Source organism: Bos javanicus, chromosome 15 (assembly GCF_032452875.1).
Source record: "Bos javanicus breed banteng chromosome 15, ARS-OSU_banteng_1.0, whole genome shotgun sequence".
Classification (NCBI taxonomy): domain Eukaryota; kingdom Metazoa; phylum Chordata; class Mammalia; order Artiodactyla; family Bovidae; genus Bos; species Bos javanicus.
Window position 1 is genome coordinate 83,216,748 of NC_083882.1, and position 20,798 is coordinate 83,237,545.

Genomic DNA, 20,798 nt, shown 5'->3' on the forward strand with positions numbered 1-20,798 from the left:
GAAATTAACCTTCATCCTTACCTCACAACTATACAAAAAATTAACTTGAAATCTATTAAAGACAAACATAAAAGCTCAAACTATTAAACTTCCGAAAGAAAATATTGGACAAGAATGTTTACAATCTTGGGGTAGGCAAGGATTTTTTAGAAAAGACATAAAGATCTTAACAAATATTGACTTCAAAATTTTAAATTCATAATTTTCCAAGTACATCATTAAGTAAATTAAAAGAGAGTTGTAGGCAAAACTATTTCCAATAGACATTTCTAAAAAAGGACTTGTATCCAAACTTTATTGTTAAAGAGAAAATTATTCATGGCACTTGTTATAGAACACTAAGAAAACCTTTATTAAACAAGAGGGTGTCATGATAGTCTGTAAGGACCATAGTGATGAAATTTTACAATAGGGGAGAGAAATTGGGCTCAACTCTGAATACAGCGTGGAAGAGCAGGAAATTACAGCCAGGGAGCAGGGTTGGAGCTGCGGAATGGCGGGAGATGGAAGATTACTAAAAGGCAACATCAGGAACAACACTGGCTAACTTGACCTCAGAGAATTGTCTCTGAAGGCAGTCCTGGGTGATTTGATGTCACTTGGGGGTGGATGGTAGAGAGTGAGAAACCCATTCAGATAGCAAAGGTGATCAGATGTGAAAGATGGAAGAGTCTGGCTAAACTGACTTAGCAGAGTCCTGGCTAATATTAAGAAAATGCAGAGATGAAAATTCAAAAGCCAAAGCATCACTGGAAAAGAACTCAGACTGAATAGGGTTTGCTCAAAGACAGAATCTTTCTCAATACAGAGAATCGCTAAACTCAAAATAGGTACTAAAGAAATAATAAAAGAGTAAAACAATTTAAATAGCAGTAAATATGAAACCACTCCACCAAATGAATTATATGAATCCTCAGTAATTACTTGAAAAGATGTTCAGCATCACTAGTCATCAGAAATGCAAATCAACACCGTAACGAGATACCACCACACACACACACCTCCACATAGTTAAAGTAACATTGTCTTGCAAAGCAGAAACAGAGACACAGGCTCTGAGCACAAATGTATGGCAATCAGGGAGGGAAGGGGAGCAGGAGTTGGGATATTGAGACTGGCCGTATACACTACTGACACTCTGCATAAAACAGAAGATGAATGAGAACGACCTGTGTAGCACAGGGAAGTCTACTGGATGCATGCGAGGAAGTCCAAAAGGCAGGGGATATGTGTACCTGTACGGCACATCCATTCACTCTACAGCAAAAACTAACACAACGTTTTAAAGCAACTATACACCAAAAAATTAAAAAAAGAGAAAAAAACATTGTTGAGGAGAACCTGGGCCCACTGGAGCGCTGCTATCGGCAAGGTCAAATGAACATACAATAAACACGCTTTCCAGTAAGAGTAAACGTGTACTTAGCGTATAACTGCCCTTACACCTCCAGGTACTTACCCAAGAGAAATGAAAAACTAGGTACACAAAAACACTTGCACAAATATTGATAGCCAACATTTACCCGTAAGAGCCAAAAATTGGATACAACTCAAACATCATTTAACATAATTAGATAATCAAACTGTGGTGTATATATACACATATAATCTAATACCACTCAGCAACAAACAGGAACAATCGGTACATGCAATAACATGGATGAATCTCAAAAACAGGAAAAATTCAAATATGAAAATTCCCCTATGTTACAACTCTATAGGCTTGATTTTTTTAATTGAACTGAAATTAATGTGTCCAAATATTAATATCTATATACTCCTGATAATGAATACATAGTTTTCTATTGCTCTTCTTCAGTCATATTTCTACTGCTGCAAGAGATATCCCCAAAGACCAATCTTGTCAGTTCTCTGTTAAGAATCTTCCGTTTTCAGCATAAACCCTCGTCACCTTTTGACATCATCACATAATCAGTGGCATTCTCCATGCCTCACTCAGCTATTCTTTCTGTACAAGTGTAAATTGAAACAATACAGGGCTATAATCATCCTGTGTGTAATTAGAAACTGGAATTGTAAAAACGGGATTTGTCCAGTTGTCTTCTTCCAGCTCTTTGGCAATCTAATTAAAACTCACTTGTGTATGGTCCTCTGAGCTTTGTAAGTCCTAGAAACGGAATGCTTGCAGTCTCTCGGGCACAGAACTTGGCATGTTTTAACAAAGGTCTGATTGAGTGGTGTATTAAGGCATAAGTTTCATCTACTGCCTCTAAATAATTTGGACACTAATTAAAATTCGTGTGTGTGTGGGTGTGCATGTGTGTGTGTGCATGTGCATGTCCTGGTGACATTGTAATAACTCCCATTGAAAATTCATCACCAACAACACAATCACACATTTGACTTTCCCTTGCTAGTCCAATAATATTCCCTTTCCAGCTCTTATATGAGATCAGAGCTGATGGGTTTGTTCATTAGACACAACGAAAGAGCCTTGAAGATGTGATTCTTTGAATCTGCCCTTTCTCTCCTGAAAAGAGAGAAAAGACACTAAGATATTTAGTCCTCCAAAGAGCTTTACCATCAGAAACAAATTTTTCAAGAATTAATGTCACCAGTATCTTATTCTGCAGTTACCTAATGGCATACAATTCACACTTGGAGTTTCAGGATCAAAGGAATTAGGTAAAGACATTCAACTTCTAGCTAAAGTTAAGGTCACGAGAATGAAATTGAGGTGTCCATCTTGATTTTGTATAAATACTTTGACTTTCATATTTCTCAGTTAAATTAAATATTTCAGAGCCAAGATGGTCTCCTCAGTGCTAGAGACAAAGGTGGGTGGTAACCAGTGGGAAGAGAGATGTTGTGTTAAGAGGAATGCAGAGATATGGTCCATTCAGCGTGATTTTCAGAGCCCTTTCCGCCAAGTGGCTTATCTTCAGACATACTTTATCACACATTCTTGTTATACAAAATTATTGTTATATATTCATCTTATATGTATACACACACACACACACACACACACACATATATTTTCTTATTGTTGTTCAGTCGCCCAGTCTTTGCAACCCCATGGACTGCAGCACACCAGGCCTCCCTGTCCTTCACCATCTCCTGGAGTTTGCCCAAGTTCAAGGTAAAAAAAATGGATAGTATTTCTCTCCATCCTATTTCCATCTTTTTATTCCTTTTAACCAGACATAGATTCATAACATATTCCATGTAAGAACCAAGAATAATATTAATACTTACTAAAAGATGATGATAAATAAACTTTTGGTAACTCTTCACATATAGTAAAATCTTAAAAATAGTAGTTTTGTTACTACCGAAAATCATGGCATCTCCTATCATATCTCTTATCCCCCCCCAAATCTACTACTTCTCTCCTCATAACACATTTCACTTTGTATCATGCTGAATTTATGTATGTTCATCAATTTACACGTACCATCAATTTTGTTAACCTGTAGACACTTTGACAATGTGGTGCAATGTATCTATATACATTGGGGTTTTTGTATACCTGTAATTTTTAAGCTGGAATATACTTGCTTTACAAGGTGGTGTTAGTTTTATCTGTATGCATTTGAAGATTGCAACAAATGGTCACTAGCTAACGAGGAACAAATGATAATTATAAAATTTCCTAAAGATTATCAGTAACAGCTTATGTAAAAATGCTGATGATACGAGTATCCCTGCCTGCTATACGAACACTCCACCCTTTTATCTTTCATCCACAGAAGAAAAGAGGCAGAGGAGAGCATGCCTGATACAGTCTGGACCACCACTCACAACTAGGCCAGTGTCTCTACCATCTCCCCCAGATTAGAGCAAGAACACGTCAGTTACACAAGATGAATATGTTCTAGAGTTTGCTGTGCACGACCGCGGCCACGGCCAGCAGTACTGCGCTGTGCACTTGAAACTCTTGTTAAGAAGGGAGCTCTTACATTTCCGTTTTTACCAAAATAAAAAAATTATGATACCATTTGAGATTTGGATTTTCACAGTTTCAAGCTGTTTTCCAATAGCAAATTTTAAATGTTTTAAAGAATTATGAAGTAAGTTATCTCATTAGTATAAAGTAATTGCAATGACAAGTTATCTACACAAAATAGCAGCCGCAGATTTAAGAAGTCCCTCCGTAAAAGCCAAGAGCAAGGAAACTGACTCATGGACAGCAACATTGTAATGAGAACCAGATGACAGCTTTTTTTAAGCAAGAAGTCAGCAGAATATTTCCTAATATGAAATTGAAACTTGCTACTATAAAGTGAAGGTGGCTCAGTCATGTCCGACTCTTTGTGACCCCATGGGCTAAACATCCATGGAATTCTCCAGGCCAGAATACTGGAGTGGGTAGCCTTTCCCTTCTCCAGGGGATCTTCCCAACCCAGGGATCAAACCCGGGTCTCCTGCATTGCAGGAGGATTCTTTACCATCTGAGCCACCAGGGAAGCCCAAGAATACTGGAGTGGGTAGCCTATCCCTTCTCCAGCGGATCTTCCTGACCTAGGACTGGAACTGCTATCTCCTGCATTGCAGGCAGACTCTTTACCAGCTGAGCTACCAGGGAAGCCCAATGAGAAACAGATGACATCTTTTTTAAACAAGAAGTCAGCAGAATATTTTGCTACTATGAATATTAAACTTGTAGATTCTTAAGTCCCCAATGGCTGGAGCCATGTCTTACTTATATCTGAATACAAAGATACGGTTTGAATACAGGAAAATACTTTAGACAGCTTCTGATATCAAGAAATGTGTGTGAAATTAAAAATAACATTTTAAAAATAAAATAAATTAATTAAATAAAATAGATTGTGTAAAGGTCACTCAGTTCGTTCAGTCGCTCAGTCGTGTCCAACTCTTTGCAACCCCATGAATTGCAGCACGCCAGGCCTCCCTGTCCATCACGAACTCCTGGAGTTCACTCAAACTCACGTCCATCGAGTCAGTGATGCCATCCAGCCATCTCATCCTCTGTCGTTCCCTTCTCCTCCTGCCCCCAATCCCTCCTAGCATCAGAGTCTTTTCCAATGAGTCAATTCTTCATATGAGGTGGCCAAAGTACTGAAGTTTCAGCTTTAGCATCATTCCTTCCAAAGAATACCCAGGACTGATCTCCTTTAGAATGGACTGGTTGGATCTCCTTGCAGTCCAAGGGACTCTCAAGAGTCTTCTCCAACAACACAGTTCAAAAGCATCAATTCTTCGGCGCTCAGCTTTCTTCACAGTCCAACTCTCACATCCATACATGACTACTGGAAAAACCATAGCCTTGACTAGACAGGCCTTTGTTGGCAAAGTAATGTCTCTGCTTTTTAATATTCTATCTAGGTTTGTCATAACTTTCCTTCCAAGGAGTAAGAGTCTTTTAATTTCATGGCTGCAGTCACCATCTGCAATGATTTTGGAGCCCCCCAAAAATAAAGTCTGCCGCTGTTTCCACTGTTTCCCCATCTACTTCCCATGAAGTAAAGGTCACTACTTAACACAAATGTTTATTCCTTCCAAAAACAGGTTTACAGGAAATGAATTGTTGAATGGCTTCACATATGATGATTTGAATGGATCACTAAACTGAGTGCAATCTGAAAAATTTGGACAACTCAACCAATTGTAAACACTACGGCCACATGGGGAAAGTTCTGAATTGCATTCACAGTGTTTAAGAAGAAAACAAGATAAATAGCTGAGCACTTTCATATGAAGTAGCTTCAAACAAAACAGACAGAAAGAGGATGAGTCCATGGAGCTGGGAAACGGCACCAGGGTGAAAGAATTTATTTTCCTCGGCCTGACCCAGAATCAAGAACTGAGCTTGGTCTTATTTCTCTTCCTCCTTTTGGTGTACGTCACCACTCTGCTGGGAAACCTCCTCATCATGGTCACGGTGACCTGGGACTCTCGCCTTCACACCCCCATGTACTTTTTGCTCCGGAATTTGTCTGTTGCCGACATCTGCTTTTCTTCCATCACAGCCCCCAAGGTCCTGGCGGACCTTCTGGTCCAGAGAAAAGCCATCTCCTTCAACGGCTGCTTCACCCAGATGTTTTTCTTCCATCTTATTGGAGGGGTGGATGTATTTTCTTTGTCGCTGATGGCCTTTGACCGCTACGTGGCCATCACTAAGCCCTTGCACTACGTGACCATCATGAGTCGGGGGCGGTGCACTGCCCTCATCGTGGCCTCCTGGGCAGGGGGCTTTGTCCACTCCATCGTGCAGATCTCCCTGTTACTCCCCCTCCCCTTCTGTGGACCCAATGTCCTGGACACTTTCTACTGCGATGGCCCCCAGGTTCTCACACTCGCCTGCACGGACACTGCTGTCATTGAGCTCCTGATGATTTCCAACAGCGGACTGCTCACCACCCTGTGGTTCGTCTTCCTCCTTGTATCATATATGGTCATATTATTACTAATAAGGTCTCAGGCTGGGGAGGGCAGGGGGAAAGCCATCTCCACCTGCACCGCCCACATCACGGTGGTCACCCTGCACTTCGTGCCCTGCATCTACGTCTACGCCCGGCCCTTCACTGTCCTCCCCACCGATAAGGCCATCTCTGTGACCTTCACTGTCATCTCCCCTCTGCTGAACCCCCTGATCTACACCCTGAGGAACCAGGAGATGAAGGCAGCCATGCGGAGGCTGAGGGGAAGACTCGGGCCTTCTGACTGCATAGACTGACAGCTCACTCCATGTCACCACCTTTGAAAGTCTTTGTGCCATCAATAATCTATATTTATTAAAGGATTTCTGATTGATTTTTAAAGTCTACTAAGATGCATTGTTCTTGCTGTTATTGTTGTTTAGTCACTAAGTCATGTCCTACACTTTAGGACCCTATGGACTATAGGCCGCCAGGCTCCTCCATTCATGGGATTCTCCCGGCAAGAATACTGGAGTGGGTTTCCATTTCTGTCTCCAGATAATCTTCTCAACCCAAGGATCGAACCTGCATCTCCTTCATTGGCAGGCAGATTCTTTACCTCTGAGCCACCAGGAAAGCCCCACTAAGAAACATATGACTTACAAATGTTCTGAACAGCATGCAATAATAATTTTAAAATGGATTTTATATTACAAAAGAAGTAGAGACATTGAGTAGATAGCTAGAGAAATGAATGTCACCTACAGCCTTGGAAGAAATAAAGAAAATGGAATCCAATTCACTCAGATAATTTTATCACATTGGATAGCTATGGGGTTTTTTCAGCTCTATTGAGTTGCAATTGACAAATGCAAATAGCATATATTTAAGATGTACAACTTGATGTGTGGATATACATGAATATTGTGAAATGGTCACTGCAGCAAAATGAGTTACAGTGGGGTCTCTCTTGCTATCTCTTACAACTACATGGGAATCTACACTTATCTAAACAAATTTTTCGATTAAAAAAAAAAGCAAAATATATACACAGACATTCTCTCTGCATTCCTACACTGTTCACAGGAAGGGAGATGAGATACATTAGAAAATAACGCAGTTTGTACATTTGCATTCTATCAGGTTTTCACATCTTGAGGAAGTAAATATATCCAAAAGAAGTTCCTCCTCTGACTTTAGACTATGAATAAATTAAGTAACTATTTGCTGAAGGTCTTCCTTTCCAAAGCCCACACTTTAGTGGTTGAAAGAAGGTGCCCTGAAGTTAGCAAAGCTTGAATATGGATGTCACCGAGGAGTTCTGTCTGAGCCACAAAGGAAGCATGGCCGAGAGGAGCTACCCCACGTGCGAGGTAAGGAGCAGCGGCTGCACTTTGCTGGAGCAGCCATGAAGAGATACCCCACGTCCAAGATAAGAGAAATCCAAGTAAGACAGTAGGTGCTGAGAGGGGGCATCAGAGGGCAGACAGACGGACACTACAATCACAGACAACTAGCAAATCTGATTACATGGACCACATCCTTGTCTAACTCAATGAAACTAAGCCATGCCTGTGGGGCCACCCAAGACGGACAGGTCATGGTGGGGAGTCCGACAGAATGTGGTCCACTGGAGAAGGGAATGGCAAACCACTTTGGTATTCTTGCCTTGAGAACCCCATGAACAGTATGAAAAGGCAAAATGATAGGATACTGAAAGAAGAACTCCCCAGGTCAGTAGGTGCCCAATATGCTACTGGAGATCAGTGGAGAAATAACTCCAGAAAGAATGAAGGGATGGAGCCAAAGCAAAAACAACACCCAGCTGTGGATGTGACTGGTGATAGAAGCAAGGTCCGATGCTGTAAAGAGCAATATTGCATAGGAACCTGGAATGTCAGGTCCATGAATCAAGGCAAATTGGAAGTGGTCAAACAGGAGATGGCAAGAGTGAACACCAACATTATAGGAATCAGCAAACTAAGATGGACTGGAATCGGTGAATTTGACTCAATGACCATTATATCTACTACTGTGGGCAGGAATCCCTTACAAGAAATGGAGTAGCTATCATAGTCAACAAAAGTGTCCAAAATGCAATACTTGGATGCAATCCCAAAAATGACAGAATGATCTCTGTTCGTTTCCAAGGCAAACCACTCAATATCACGGTAATCCAAGCCTGTGCCCCAACCAGTAAAGCTAAAGAAGCTGAAGTTGAACGGTTCTATGAAGACCTACAAGACCTTTTAGAACTAACACCCCCAAAAGATGTCTTTTTCATTATAGGGAATGGAATGTAAAAGTAGGAAGTCAAGAAACACCTGGAGTAACAGGCAAATTTGGCCTTGGATTACCGAATGAAGCAGGGCAAAGGCTAATAGAGTTCTGCCAAGAGAACACACTGGCCATAGAAAATATCCTCTTTCAACAACACAAGAGAAGACTCTACACATGGACATCACCAGATGGTCGATACCGAAATCAGATTGATTATATTCTTTGCAGTCAAAGATGGAGAAGCTCTATACAGTCAGCAAAAACAAGACCAGGAGCTGACTGTGGCTCAGACCATGAACTCCTTATTGACAAATTTAGACTGAAATTGAGTAAAGTGGAGAAAACCACTAGACCATTCAGGTATGACCTAAATCAAATCTCTTATTATACAGTGGGAGTGAGAAATAGACTTAAGGGACTAGATCTGATAGACAGAGTGCCTGATGAACTATGGACGGAAGTTTGTGACATTATACAGGAGACAGGAATCAAGACCATCCCCAAGAAAAAGAAATGCAAAAAAGCAAAATGGCTGTCTAAGGAGGCCTTACAAATAGCTGTGAAAAGAAGGGAAGCGAAAAGCAAAGGAGGCAAGGAAAGATATACCCATTTGAATGCAGAGTTCCAAAGAATAGCAAGGAGAGATAAGAAAGTCTTCTTCAGCGATCAATGCAAAGAAATAGAGGAAAACAACAGAATGGGAAAGACTAGAGATCTCTTCAAGAAAATTAGAGATACCAAGGGAACATTTCATGCAAAGATGGGCTCAATAAAGGACAAAAATGGTAGGGACCTAACAGAAGCAGAAGGTATTAAGAATAGAACTGTACAAAAAAGATCTTCACTACCCAGATAATCATGATAGTGTGATCACTGACCTAGAGCCAGACATCCTGGAATGTGAAGTCAAATGGTCCTTAGGAAGCATCACTATGAACAAAGCTAGTGGAGGTGATGGAATTCCAGTTGAGCTATTTCAAATCCTGAAAGATGATGCTGTGAAAGTGCTGCACTCAATATGTCAGCAAATTTGGAAAACTCGGCAGTGGCCACAGGACTGGAAAAGGTCAGTTTTCATTCCAATCCCAAAGAAAGGCAGTGCCAAAGAATGCTCAAACTACCACACAATTGCACTCATCTCACACGCTAGTAAAGTAATGCTCGAAATTCTCCAAGCCAGGCTTCAGCAATACGTGAACCGTGAACTTCCAGATGTTCAAGCTGGTTTTAGAAAAGGCAGAGGAACCAGAGATCAAATTGCCAATATCCACTGGATCATCGAAAAAGCAAGAGAGTTCCAGAAAAACATCTACTTCTGATTTATTGACTATGCCAAAGCTTTTGACTATGTGGATCACAATAAACTGTGGAAAATTCTGAAAGAGATGGGAATACCAGACCACCTGACCTGCCCCTTGAGAAACCTATATGCAAGTCAGGAAGCAACAGTTAGAACTGGACATGGAACAACAGACTGGTTCCAAATAGGAAAAGGAGTACGTCAGGGCTGTATATTGGCACCCTGCTTATTTAACTTATATGCAGAGTACATCATGAAATGCTGGGCTGGAGGAAGCACAGGCTGGAATCAAGATTGCCGGGAGAAATATCAATAACCTCAGATATGCATATGACACCTCCCTTAAGGCAGAAAGTGAAGAAGAACTAAACAGCCTCTTGATGAAGGTGAAAGAGGAGAGTGAAAAAGTTGGCTTAAAGTTCAACATTCAGAAAACGAAGATCATGGCATCCAGTCCCATCACTTCATGGCAAATAGATGGGGAAACAGTGGCTGACTATTTTTCTGGGCTCCAAAATCTCTGCAGATGGTGATTGCAGCCATGAAATTAAAAGACGCTTACTCCTTTTAAGGAAAGTCATGACCAAACTAGACAGCATATTTAAAAAACAGAGACATTACTTTGTCAGCAGAGATCCGTCTAATCAAGGCTATGATTTTTCCAGTGGTCATGTATAGATGTGAGAGTTGGACTATAAAGAAAGCTGAGTGCCGAAAAATTGATGCTTTTGAACTGTGGTGCTGGAGAAGACTCTAGAGAGTCCCTTTGGACTCTAGAGCCTGGAAGCCACGACAAGAGAAGCTGCCATGATAAGAAGCCCGCACACCGCAGCAAAGGGTAGCCCTCCCACTACGCACCTAGAGAAAGCCCAAGTAAAGCAGGAAGACCCAGGGCAGCCAAAAATAAACAAATTAAATTTTAAAACTAAAAAGTCAATTAATGAATACTGCCTCACAGTCATTTTTTTGCTGCTCAGATCGTTGGATAATAGGTTAAGAAAACAACTGACTCATTTTTTATGTCCTGACAACCTGACTTCCTAAAACAGAAACCTTTGAAGCTGCTTCAGAAGATGCACAAATACTTAAAAGAGTTGGGATGAAGTGGAAAACATATTTCCACTTATTTTTCCATATATCCATATTTCATTTGTTTACTGCTTACAGATGATGGGAGGGTTTTTGTTTCTCTCCTTTTCTGAAGGTAAATTATAGGTCTTAAAATTTTTGAAATTAGAAAAATGTTCATGTTGTGATATAACTATCAGCCCACACATCAGACGTGCAAAAGCCCTAAGTTTGGGGTGGGAGATGTGCCCAGAGTATCCAAGAAACAGCGAGAAAGACTTTGTAGTTCGATAAGAGGAAGCAAGGAGAGGGGTCAGAGAGGAAACCAGGTCATAAGATCAGCTCACTAGGACTTTTTAAACCATTGTAGGGATTTTGGCTGTCACAATATGTAAGATGAGCTGCACTTGGAGGACTTTGAAAAATGGACTAATTATGCAAGTTTTAATGGAATTGTAGGTGCTACTGTTTCCGAACAGACTAAAGAGGGTTGAGGACAAAAACGTGGAGCCCAGTTAGGAAGTGACCACAGCAGAAATAATGAAGACATGACTTTGGGTAGTCATGGTGGAGGCAGCAAGACTTGAAAACTCTGAAGGTCAAGCAAGTAGGATTTGCTGATGGAGCCAGTGTAGACCTTACGAGAACTCCATCATCTGCCTTAGTCATCACCCTGCCGAGCCCTCCTTCACTCTCACCTACATGACCCTTCCGATCCAAGGGCTCCTGCCAACACCTGTGTCTTCAGGAATCTCCCCGCTACTGTGAAACTGCCTGAGGAAATTCACAATCCTTGAAGACAAACATTTATTTCCCAACAAGAAAATTACAAAGGAAACCATTAGTGTAAGGAGGCATCCTGGCTAACCTGCCCTAACGGGATTCTTGCTGAAGGCAGCCAGGCTGATCAGACATCACATAGGAGGTAGTGGAGGATGAGAAAGCTGATTAGACAAGGAAGGTGATCAGATCAGGAGGGTGGGGAATTATGGCTAAAGTAAGTTAGCAGGATTTTTGTTAAAATGGACAATGCAGAGACAAACATGGTGGTCCAAATGTGGAGCGTTTGTTGAAACATTCAGGGGAGGCTTGCAGTATTCGGTCAAGGAGAAAACCTTTACCACTGCTGAAAATGTTAGACCCCAAACAAATATGTGTTTCAAAGTGTATGTGCCTGCATGAAAAGATGTTCAGCATTCTAATTATTAGAGAAATGCAAATTAAAGCTACAATGAGATATCACCTCATACCAGTCAAAATTGCTATCATCAAAAAATCCACAAATAGGAAATGTTGGAAAGAAGGGACCCCTCCTACACTACTGGTGGGAATGTGAATTGGTACAGCCACTGTGGGGAACAATACGGAGGTTCCTTAGAAAACTAAAGATAGAGCTACCATATGACCCAACAATCCCACCAGGAGGCGTATATCTGGAGGAAAACACGGTCCAAAAGGATGCATGCACCCCAGTGTTCACTGCAGCACTGTTTACAATCACCAAGACACGGAGGCAACCTAAATATCCGTTGACAGATGGACATTATCCTTAGAAGATTTGGTACATACATACATATTCAGTCACCAGAAAGAATGCAATAATGCCATCTGCAGCAACATGGATGAACCCAGAGATTGTCATACTGAGTCAAGTCAGACAGAGAAGCAGAAACATCATGAAATCCCTTATATGCAGAATCTAAAAAGGCTTGATACAAATAAACTTAATTACAAAACAGAAATAGACTCATAGACTTAGAGACCACCTTCTGGTTGCCAGAGGGGGAAGCGTGGGAGGAGAGTTCGGGAGTTTGGGATGAACATGTACGCACTGCTACGTTTAAAATGAATAACGAACAAAGACCCGCTGCACATGAACTCTGCTCAGTGTTGCGTGGCAGCCTGGATGGGCGGGGCGTGCGGGGCAGAATGGATGCATGTGTACCTACATCTGAGTCCCTTTGCTGTCTCCCCGAAACTACCACCACAGTGTCAGTCGGCTATACTCCAGTACACAATACACAGTTTAATAACAAAGTGTATGTGCCTGAGTAGCCTTTTAATTACTCCCACTGAAACCACCTCTCCATCAGCAGAATATTTCCAGAGCCACATCCATCTGCTTTCCCTGTGATAATTCTCACACTGGCTTGGGGATTAAGGCATTGGTAAACGTGGTGTGGCAGAGTCTCAGCATGGAAAAGTCAAGAAAATGTGGCTCCCTGTGTCTGCCCTTTTCCTCATAAAAATGGAGGCCACTGAAGTCACTGGCTTTCAGAGAGGTTTTTAACACAGTTTTCTGAAGCTTAGTGATCCGTGTGAACGTTATTTAGGATGTCAGAGACCTGGAAAGGAGACTGGAGATTTTAGGTAAGATGTATAACTCTATCTGGGTTTCCCAAGAGACGCTAGTGGTAAGGAGCCCGCCTGCCAATGCAGGAGACATAATGCATGCGGGTTTGATTCCTGAGTCAGGAAGATCCCCTGGAGGAGAGTGTGACAACCCACTCCAGTATTCTTGCCTGGAGAATCTCACAGACAGAGGAGCCTGGCAGGCTACAGTCCAGAGGTTCGCAGAGTCGACACGACTGAAGCAACTTAGCACTCACACACAACTCTGCCCGGGTATGTACATCTGTGATGTCTGGGTGTTTGGGCGTAAGAGGGAGAAAAACTGAAATCTAGATTTAATTGTTAACATTTATAAATATATTGTAACTACAAATAATAAGTACACAAGATCCCAGAGGCAGAACAGCACAGACAAGAAATGTTAACAAAGAAGACATTGCAAGATGAGAGACATGAAAGCAAGTTCCGTTTGGAATTGGGAAAAAGCGCCTTTTGCTTTCTGGCACCTTTTGAGCTGCACAAAGGAGAGATTTTTCTTATGCTAAATTTAAAACGACAGAGAAAAATAAAATAGTTACAACCCTCAAAGACATGGAAAGAATTGGACAATGATGCACATCTACATATCTTTTCTTGCATTTACAAAGAAAGAAAAGGTATAGCCATGATTTTCTTTCCTGTGTCTTTCCACGTCTACCTCTTTACATTTCTTCATTCCCACCAGACTTCCCACTCGCAAGCAGCTTTCATCATCCAAATGGTCCCCGAGAGTCAGAGCTCCCTCTCTCTCCATTCCTACGTGCCCCAAACGTAAATGCCACCTCCTCCATGCAGGATTCCCTGAGCCTCTCAAGGAGAAATCACCCTTTCCCCACACACAGCTCTTCATCTGTCTTTAGATGATCCCCATCATGGCCTACCTACTGTTAAATTTCAATTGTTTTTCCAGTGGTTTAGGGTTACACTGTTTTCTCACAAATAGCATAGAACTGTGCCAATTTTCCTTTAATACTTGCTAAATAATCAGATGGATTCAAAATAGCAAAAAGATGGAGCAGCAGCCGGAATATGCTGTCTGAATCATCAAAGGTAGTTGGTGAACACGAGACCTGCTCCTTTCTGATACATGGGCTCACCTCGGGGCCTGAGGTTCCTTCTGCCCTCCTGTGCAGACCATAGTCTGTTATTTACTTGGGGGACCCTGTGGAAGGCTTCTGTAAGTAGGATGGATTCTCTCAATCTCTCTAGCAAATATATGGAGTTGGTTTTTGCTGGTAACCATTTCCTCTCTTTTTAAACTGGTCAGGATTGATAGCTCAGCTACCACTTAGTTCAGTACACTCTTTTACTGATAAGCCTCTTGTATTAAGGTTACTCAACAGAGTACTAACCATCGTATAGTCAAAGCTATGGCTTTGCCAGTAGTCATGTACGAATGTGAGGGTTGGACCATAAAGAAGGCTGAGCGCCAAGGAACTGATGTTTCAGGTTGCGGTGTTGGAGAAGACTCTTGAGAGTCCCTTGGACTGCAAGGAGATTGAACCTGTCCATCCTGAAGGAAATCAACCGTGAATATTCATTGGAAGGGCTGATGCTGAAGCTGAAGCTCCAATACTTTGGCCACCTGATGCGAAGAGCTGACTCATTGGAAAAGACCCTGATGCTGGGAAAGATTGAAGGCAGGAGGAGAAGGGGATGACAGAGGATGAGATGGCTGGATGGCATTATCAACACAATGGACGTGAGTCTGAGCAAGCTCTGGGAGATGGTGAGGGACGGGCAAGCCTGGGGTGCTGCCATTGATGGGGTTGCAAAGAGTAGAACACGACTTAGAGACTGAACCACAACAAGCCTGTGTGCTGAGACCGCTGCAGAAGTTAATCCCCTTAATCCTCCTAACCTCCCTGGGAGGCGGGTATTACAACCCCCATTCCATACATGAAGTGGAGACTCAGTAGGTCTCTTATTCACATGAATTACACAGGGGCAAAACCAGAACTTGAGAACCTGTGACTTTCCATGCAGACATCCTGCCCCAGCCTTCTCTGGTCCGACAAGAAGCCCAAACAAGCAAGCCCTCTTCTTACGCCATACGCTGCCGCCACCTTCTGGGTTACTCTGCTTGCAACGGAAAGAAAAACAGCCTTCTATTTTCCTCAAAGCAGGATGTTCTGATGAAGCTGTAAAACACACATTCTCAGAAATATTTAGCTCCTCCGAGAGATGGTCAGTATATTTAAAGAAGCTGTGTGTCCCTATTATGCTTAAAACAGATAACCGACAAGACCCACTGTACAGCACAAGGAACTCTGCTCAGTACTCTGTAATGACCTTAACGGAGAAAGAATCTGAAAAAGAACAGATACACATATGTGTGCGTGTGCATACTCAGTCGCGTCCCACCCTGCAACCCCACGGTCCGCACCCCGCCAGGATCCTCTGACCATGGATCTCCCGGGCAAGAATACTGGAGGGGGTGCCGCATCCTTCTTCAGGGGATCTTTCTGACCCAGGGATCAAACCCGCGTCTCTTGCATTGGCAGGCGGGTTCTTTCCCACTGAGTCACTTTGGAAGCAGATACATGTATATGTATAACTGAATCACTTTGCTACACACCTGAAACTAATATTACATTGTTAATCAACTATGCTGCTGCTGCTAAGTCGCTTCAGTCATGTCCGACTCTGTGCGACCCCAGAGACGGCAGCCCACCAGGCTCCCCCGTCCCTGGGATTCTCCAGGCAAGAACACTGGAGTGGGTTGCCATTTCCTTCTCCAGTGCATGAAAGTGAAAAGGGAAAGTGAAGTCACTCAGTCAACTGTGCTACAATATAAAATAAAAACATTTTTAAAGTAAAGAAGAGGAAGGTATTTGGGCCCACAGCATCCCACAAAAGCAAATAAAGGACTCAGAGATTAAAGAACAAAACTATGCCTGGTCTCTGAGCCAATTGTTATTCTTATTTCATAGAAGATTTCATGAGTTGTAAATGTTAAAATAATAATTATTATAAAGCTCTCAAATGTGACTTTCATGTCTTCAAAAGGAATTTAAAAAGGGAAGCTTCCAGAAAAAAAAAGTTGTGTGACTGTGAGAACGATAACCTAAAGCTTTCCTTTGAGGTGACACACATGTAATCACACTTATCACGGATCAGGCAGGGCTCCCACTGCTGCTGCTTTGCTGCTGTTCGGTAGCTCAGCCGTGTCCGACTCTTTGCAACCCCATGGACTGCAGCACGCCAGGCCCCCCTGTCCTTCACCAACACCCGGAGTTTCCTCAAACTCATGTCCATCAAGTCAGTGATGCCATCCAACCATCTCATGCTCTGTCATCCCCTTCGCCTCCTGCCTTTAGTCTTTCCCAGCATCAGGGTCTTTTCCAGTGAGTCAGTTCTTCGTATCAGGTGGCCAAAGTATTGGAGTTTCAGCCTCAGCATCAGTCCTTCCGATGAACATTAAGGACTGATTTCCCTAAAGATTGACTGAAAGCATCAGTTCCTCGGCGGCTCTTTATGGTCCAGCTCTCACACCCACACATGACCACTGGAAAAAACGTAGCTTGGCTATGTGGACCTTTGTTGGCAAAGTGACGTCTCTGCTTTTTAATATGCTGTCTAGGTTGGTCATAGCTTTTCCTTCAAGGAGCAAGCATCTTTTAAATTCATGGCTGCAGTCACTGTCCACAGTGATTTTGGAGCCCAACAAAATAAAATCTGTCACTGTTTCCATTTTTTCCCCGTCTATGTTTCATGAAGTAACGGAACTGGATGCTATGATCTTCATTTTATGAAAGTTGTGTTAAGCCAGCTTTTTCACTCTCCTCTTTCACCTTCATCAAGAGCCTCTTTAGGTCTTTTTCACTTTCTGCCATTAGAATGGTATTATCTGCATACCTGAGGTTGTTGATATTTCTCCCGGCAATCTTGATTCCAGCTTGTGCTTCATCCACCCTGGCATTTCACACAGTGTACTCTGCATATAAGTTAAATAAGCAGGGTGACAATATACACCCTTGACGTACTTCTTTCCCAATTCTGAGCCAGTCCATTGTTCTGTGTCTGGCTCTGATTGTTTCTTCTTGACCTGCATTCAGACGTTTCAGGAGACAGGTAAAGTGGGCTGATATTCTCATCTCTTTAAGAATCCTCCAGTTTGTTGTGATAGATGCAGACAAAAGCTTTAGTGTAGCTAATGAAGCAGAAAGTAGATGTTTTTCTGAAATTCTCTCTTTTTCTAAGATCCAATGGATGTTGGCAATTTGATCTCTGGTGCTTCTACCTTTTCTAAATCCAGCTTGTACATCTGCTGAAGTACTGATGTTTTACATAAGTGAGTTCATGTAATCCTTATAAAAATTATATAGAAGAGTTGCTACTGTTTCTAAACACCAGTGCAGAGCCGGAGGCCAAAGGGATGAAGCAACTTGCCCGTTTTTGCATAACCAGTTAGGGTCTATCTGGGACTTGAACAGGTTTTGTGACACCAGAGTTCCCCAGGTCTCTGCTGTATGCCGTGAGACCTCTCGTAGCTTTTTTAGTTTTCCATACTAAATAGACTGTGGACAAAACTGCACCCAGAGGAAAGACAGCTTGAAGGGAAAGTGAGCAGGGTGGAAAGAAAGATCTTCGTTGGAACTGAAAGATATACCCAGAAAGTAGGAGGGGGATGTATCTCACCTTTGTTTCTGATGCTAGCAAGAAAAGGGAGGCAAACTGCAAAGAAATAAGTTAAGGGCCATCTCAAAGATTCACACACACACATACACACACCAAAAAAGTAGTAACTCAAAAGCCATAAGACTAAACAGTAAGTGTATGTTTAGCAATTTAAGAAACTGCCAAAATGTCTTATTCATCTCTTTATTTTTGACTACACTCGGTCTCCATTGCTGATCCCGAGTTTTCTCTTGCTGTGGGCACAGCTCTAGGCTGCGGACCTCAGGCTGCAGAGCTCGGCTTGGCGGCGGTGGCACATGGGCTCAGTTGCTCCTCAGCACGTGCAGTCTTCCCGGCCCAGGGATGGAACCTGCGTCCTCTGGCAGGCAGAGTCTTATCCACGGCGCCACCAGAAACGTCCTTAACAAACACTTTTTAAGAAGTCACAATATTTGGGTCTCATTTGCATCAGAAAACGTGAGGCATTTTTGTTTGCTAGGTGTGCTAATGGCATGGCAGATAGATCATTATACGTTAGCATGTTAAGTAGTAATGGGTAAATTTATGTACAATGTGGGATTTTCTTTAAAATAATTAATCAAATAATTGGGTGGGGGGAAGTGTGGTTTGAAAAAGAGAGGAGTGCTTCTATAGAAATCAGTCCAAAGAGAACCATTCTAAAGATAGCAGTTTTTAAGCCATTTACATAAGGCATCATCTGAGGGAAAAAATGGAACTCTTGAGAACTAAGTCATATCAAACAGGCACTCATGGAAACTCAGCGGTATCAGACACTACCACTCACCAAGCCGACTCCAACTTCATATTCCTCATGCTACAATGGTCACTTTATCTTGAATACTTAGAACTTATATATGCAGAGCATCACTGTATTCATTTTCTAAAACATGTATAATCTACATAGGAAATAATAACTAAATGCATGCTTGTGTCATGAGGTATCACTTTGCTCATGTTAGCCATAACCCCAGAACAGATATCCACTGGGCAAAACATCTCACTAGTTTTTAGACCTAATACCTGACTCTCTAAACCTGACTCTGTTAAGGTAGGGCGGACACTCTCTGAAATAACACTTTTCATTTTTCCCCAGGAACACAGGAAGAGGACACATGATTCAATGGAGTTGGGAAATGGTAGCAGAGTAAATGAATTTGTGTTTCTGGGGCTTACTCAGTCCCAAGACCTGAGCTTGGTCTTATTTCTCTTTTTGTGCTTTGTGTACATGACCACTCTGCTGGGCAACCTCCTCATCATGGTCACTGTGAGCTGCGAGTCTCGCCTCCAGACCCCCATGTACTTCCTGCTCCGCAACCTCTCCGTCTTGGACATCTGCTTCTCCTCCATCACCGCCCCCAAGGTCCTGGTGGACCTTCTTTCAGAGAGAAAGACCATCTCCTTCCGTGGCTGCCTCACGCAGATGTTTTTCTTCCACCTCCTCGGGGGTGCAGACATCTTCTCTCTCTCGGTCATGGCCTTTGACCGCTACGTGGCCATCACTAAGCCCCTGCACTACGTGACCGTCATGAGTCAGGGGCGGTGCACTGCCTTCATCGTGGCCTCCTGGGCGGGGGGCTTTGTCCACTCCATCGTGCAGATCTCCCTGTTACTCCCCCTCCCCTTCTGTGGACCCAACGTCCTGGACACTTTCTACTGCGACGTCCCCCAGGTCCTCACACTTGCCTGCACGGACACTGCTGTCCTTGAGCTCCTGATGATTTCTAACAATGGCCTGGTCACCACACTGTGGTTCGTCTTCCTCCTTGTATCCTACATGGTCATATTATTACTAATAAGGTCCCACTCTGGGGAGGGCAGGAGGAAAGCCATCTCCACCTGCACCGCCCACATCACGGTGGTCACCCTGCACTTCGTGCCCTGCATCTACGTCTACGCCCGGCCCTTCACCGTCCTCCCCACCGATAAGGCCATCTCTGTGACCTTCACTGTCATCTCCCCTCTGCTGAACCCCCTGATCTACACCCTGAGGAACCAGGAGATGAAGGCAGCCATGCGGAGACTGAGGGGAAGACTCAGGCCTTCTGTAATGAAATAGAGTAAGACTTTCCAACTTATTCATCAGCAAGGACCCCTTTCATTATTTTTCCCATAGAGTCATATTTATATAGTCAAATACATTGTCAATAAACCAACTGCATGTACTAGGTAACACTTTATTTTGCAATTTAAATTAAGAGATTATTGGTAAGCCAAGCCTCTGGTGAGCACAGAGTATCAGGGTTACAGGATGATGTATTTTTACTCAAAGACCAAAGTAACAATGTGTGGATCACAAAAGCTATATGGCAGATGAAGAGACTGACTGAATCTAGTCAGTCTCTTTTCTTTCCAAAGGCAAGGAAATAGAAGAATAAAGATAGAGAGATTTGCTCAAGCTCTTGTCTAGAGTCAATTCCAGAGAGAAGCCTTCAGATACTCAGTCATTGCCATCACCATACGAACGCAATTCACTTCATTACTGGGCCTGTCCGTGCCAAACTGCAACGCTCTACGAGACAGCTCACGTGATCGTGCCCCTGAAGTACACGTACATGATTACACGTGGCCTATCACAGATTAAGGAATTTGTTCTGCTGAGCGTAGCTCCATACGGGCTCCCAACCTAGTGAGCACCTCAAAGGTGCCTAATGGTTGTACCCCTGGATTCCTATCAGAATGAAGAAGCTTGGGAAGCTTTCCCATGATGGCCTCAAGGCATTTCCCTTATGCAGAACTAAAGACAGATTCAAATTCTTATAAGGTTAGACAAA

General features: G+C 42.7%; 2 protein-coding genes across 2 annotated transcripts; both read left to right on the forward strand.

The window, feature by feature from the left end:
* Positions 1–5,660: 5,660 nt before the first annotated feature.
* On the forward strand, positions 5,661–6,697 carry LOC133261544 (olfactory receptor 4D11-like). Its single transcript, XM_061440011.1, has one exon. The coding sequence runs from the start codon at positions 5,726–5,728 to the stop codon at positions 6,662–6,664; it is 939 nt and encodes a 312-aa protein (XP_061295995.1). The 5' UTR covers positions 5,661–5,725; the 3' UTR covers positions 6,665–6,697.
* Positions 6,698–18,587: 11,890 nt separating this feature from the next.
* Positions 18,588–20,093, forward strand: LOC133227148 (olfactory receptor 4D11-like). Its single transcript, XM_061381611.1, has one exon. It carries the CDS (start codon positions 19,148–19,150, stop codon positions 20,081–20,083), a length of 936 nt encoding a protein of 311 aa, XP_061237595.1. The 5' UTR covers positions 18,588–19,147; the 3' UTR covers positions 20,084–20,093.
* The last annotated feature ends 705 nt before the right edge of the window (positions 20,094–20,798 follow it).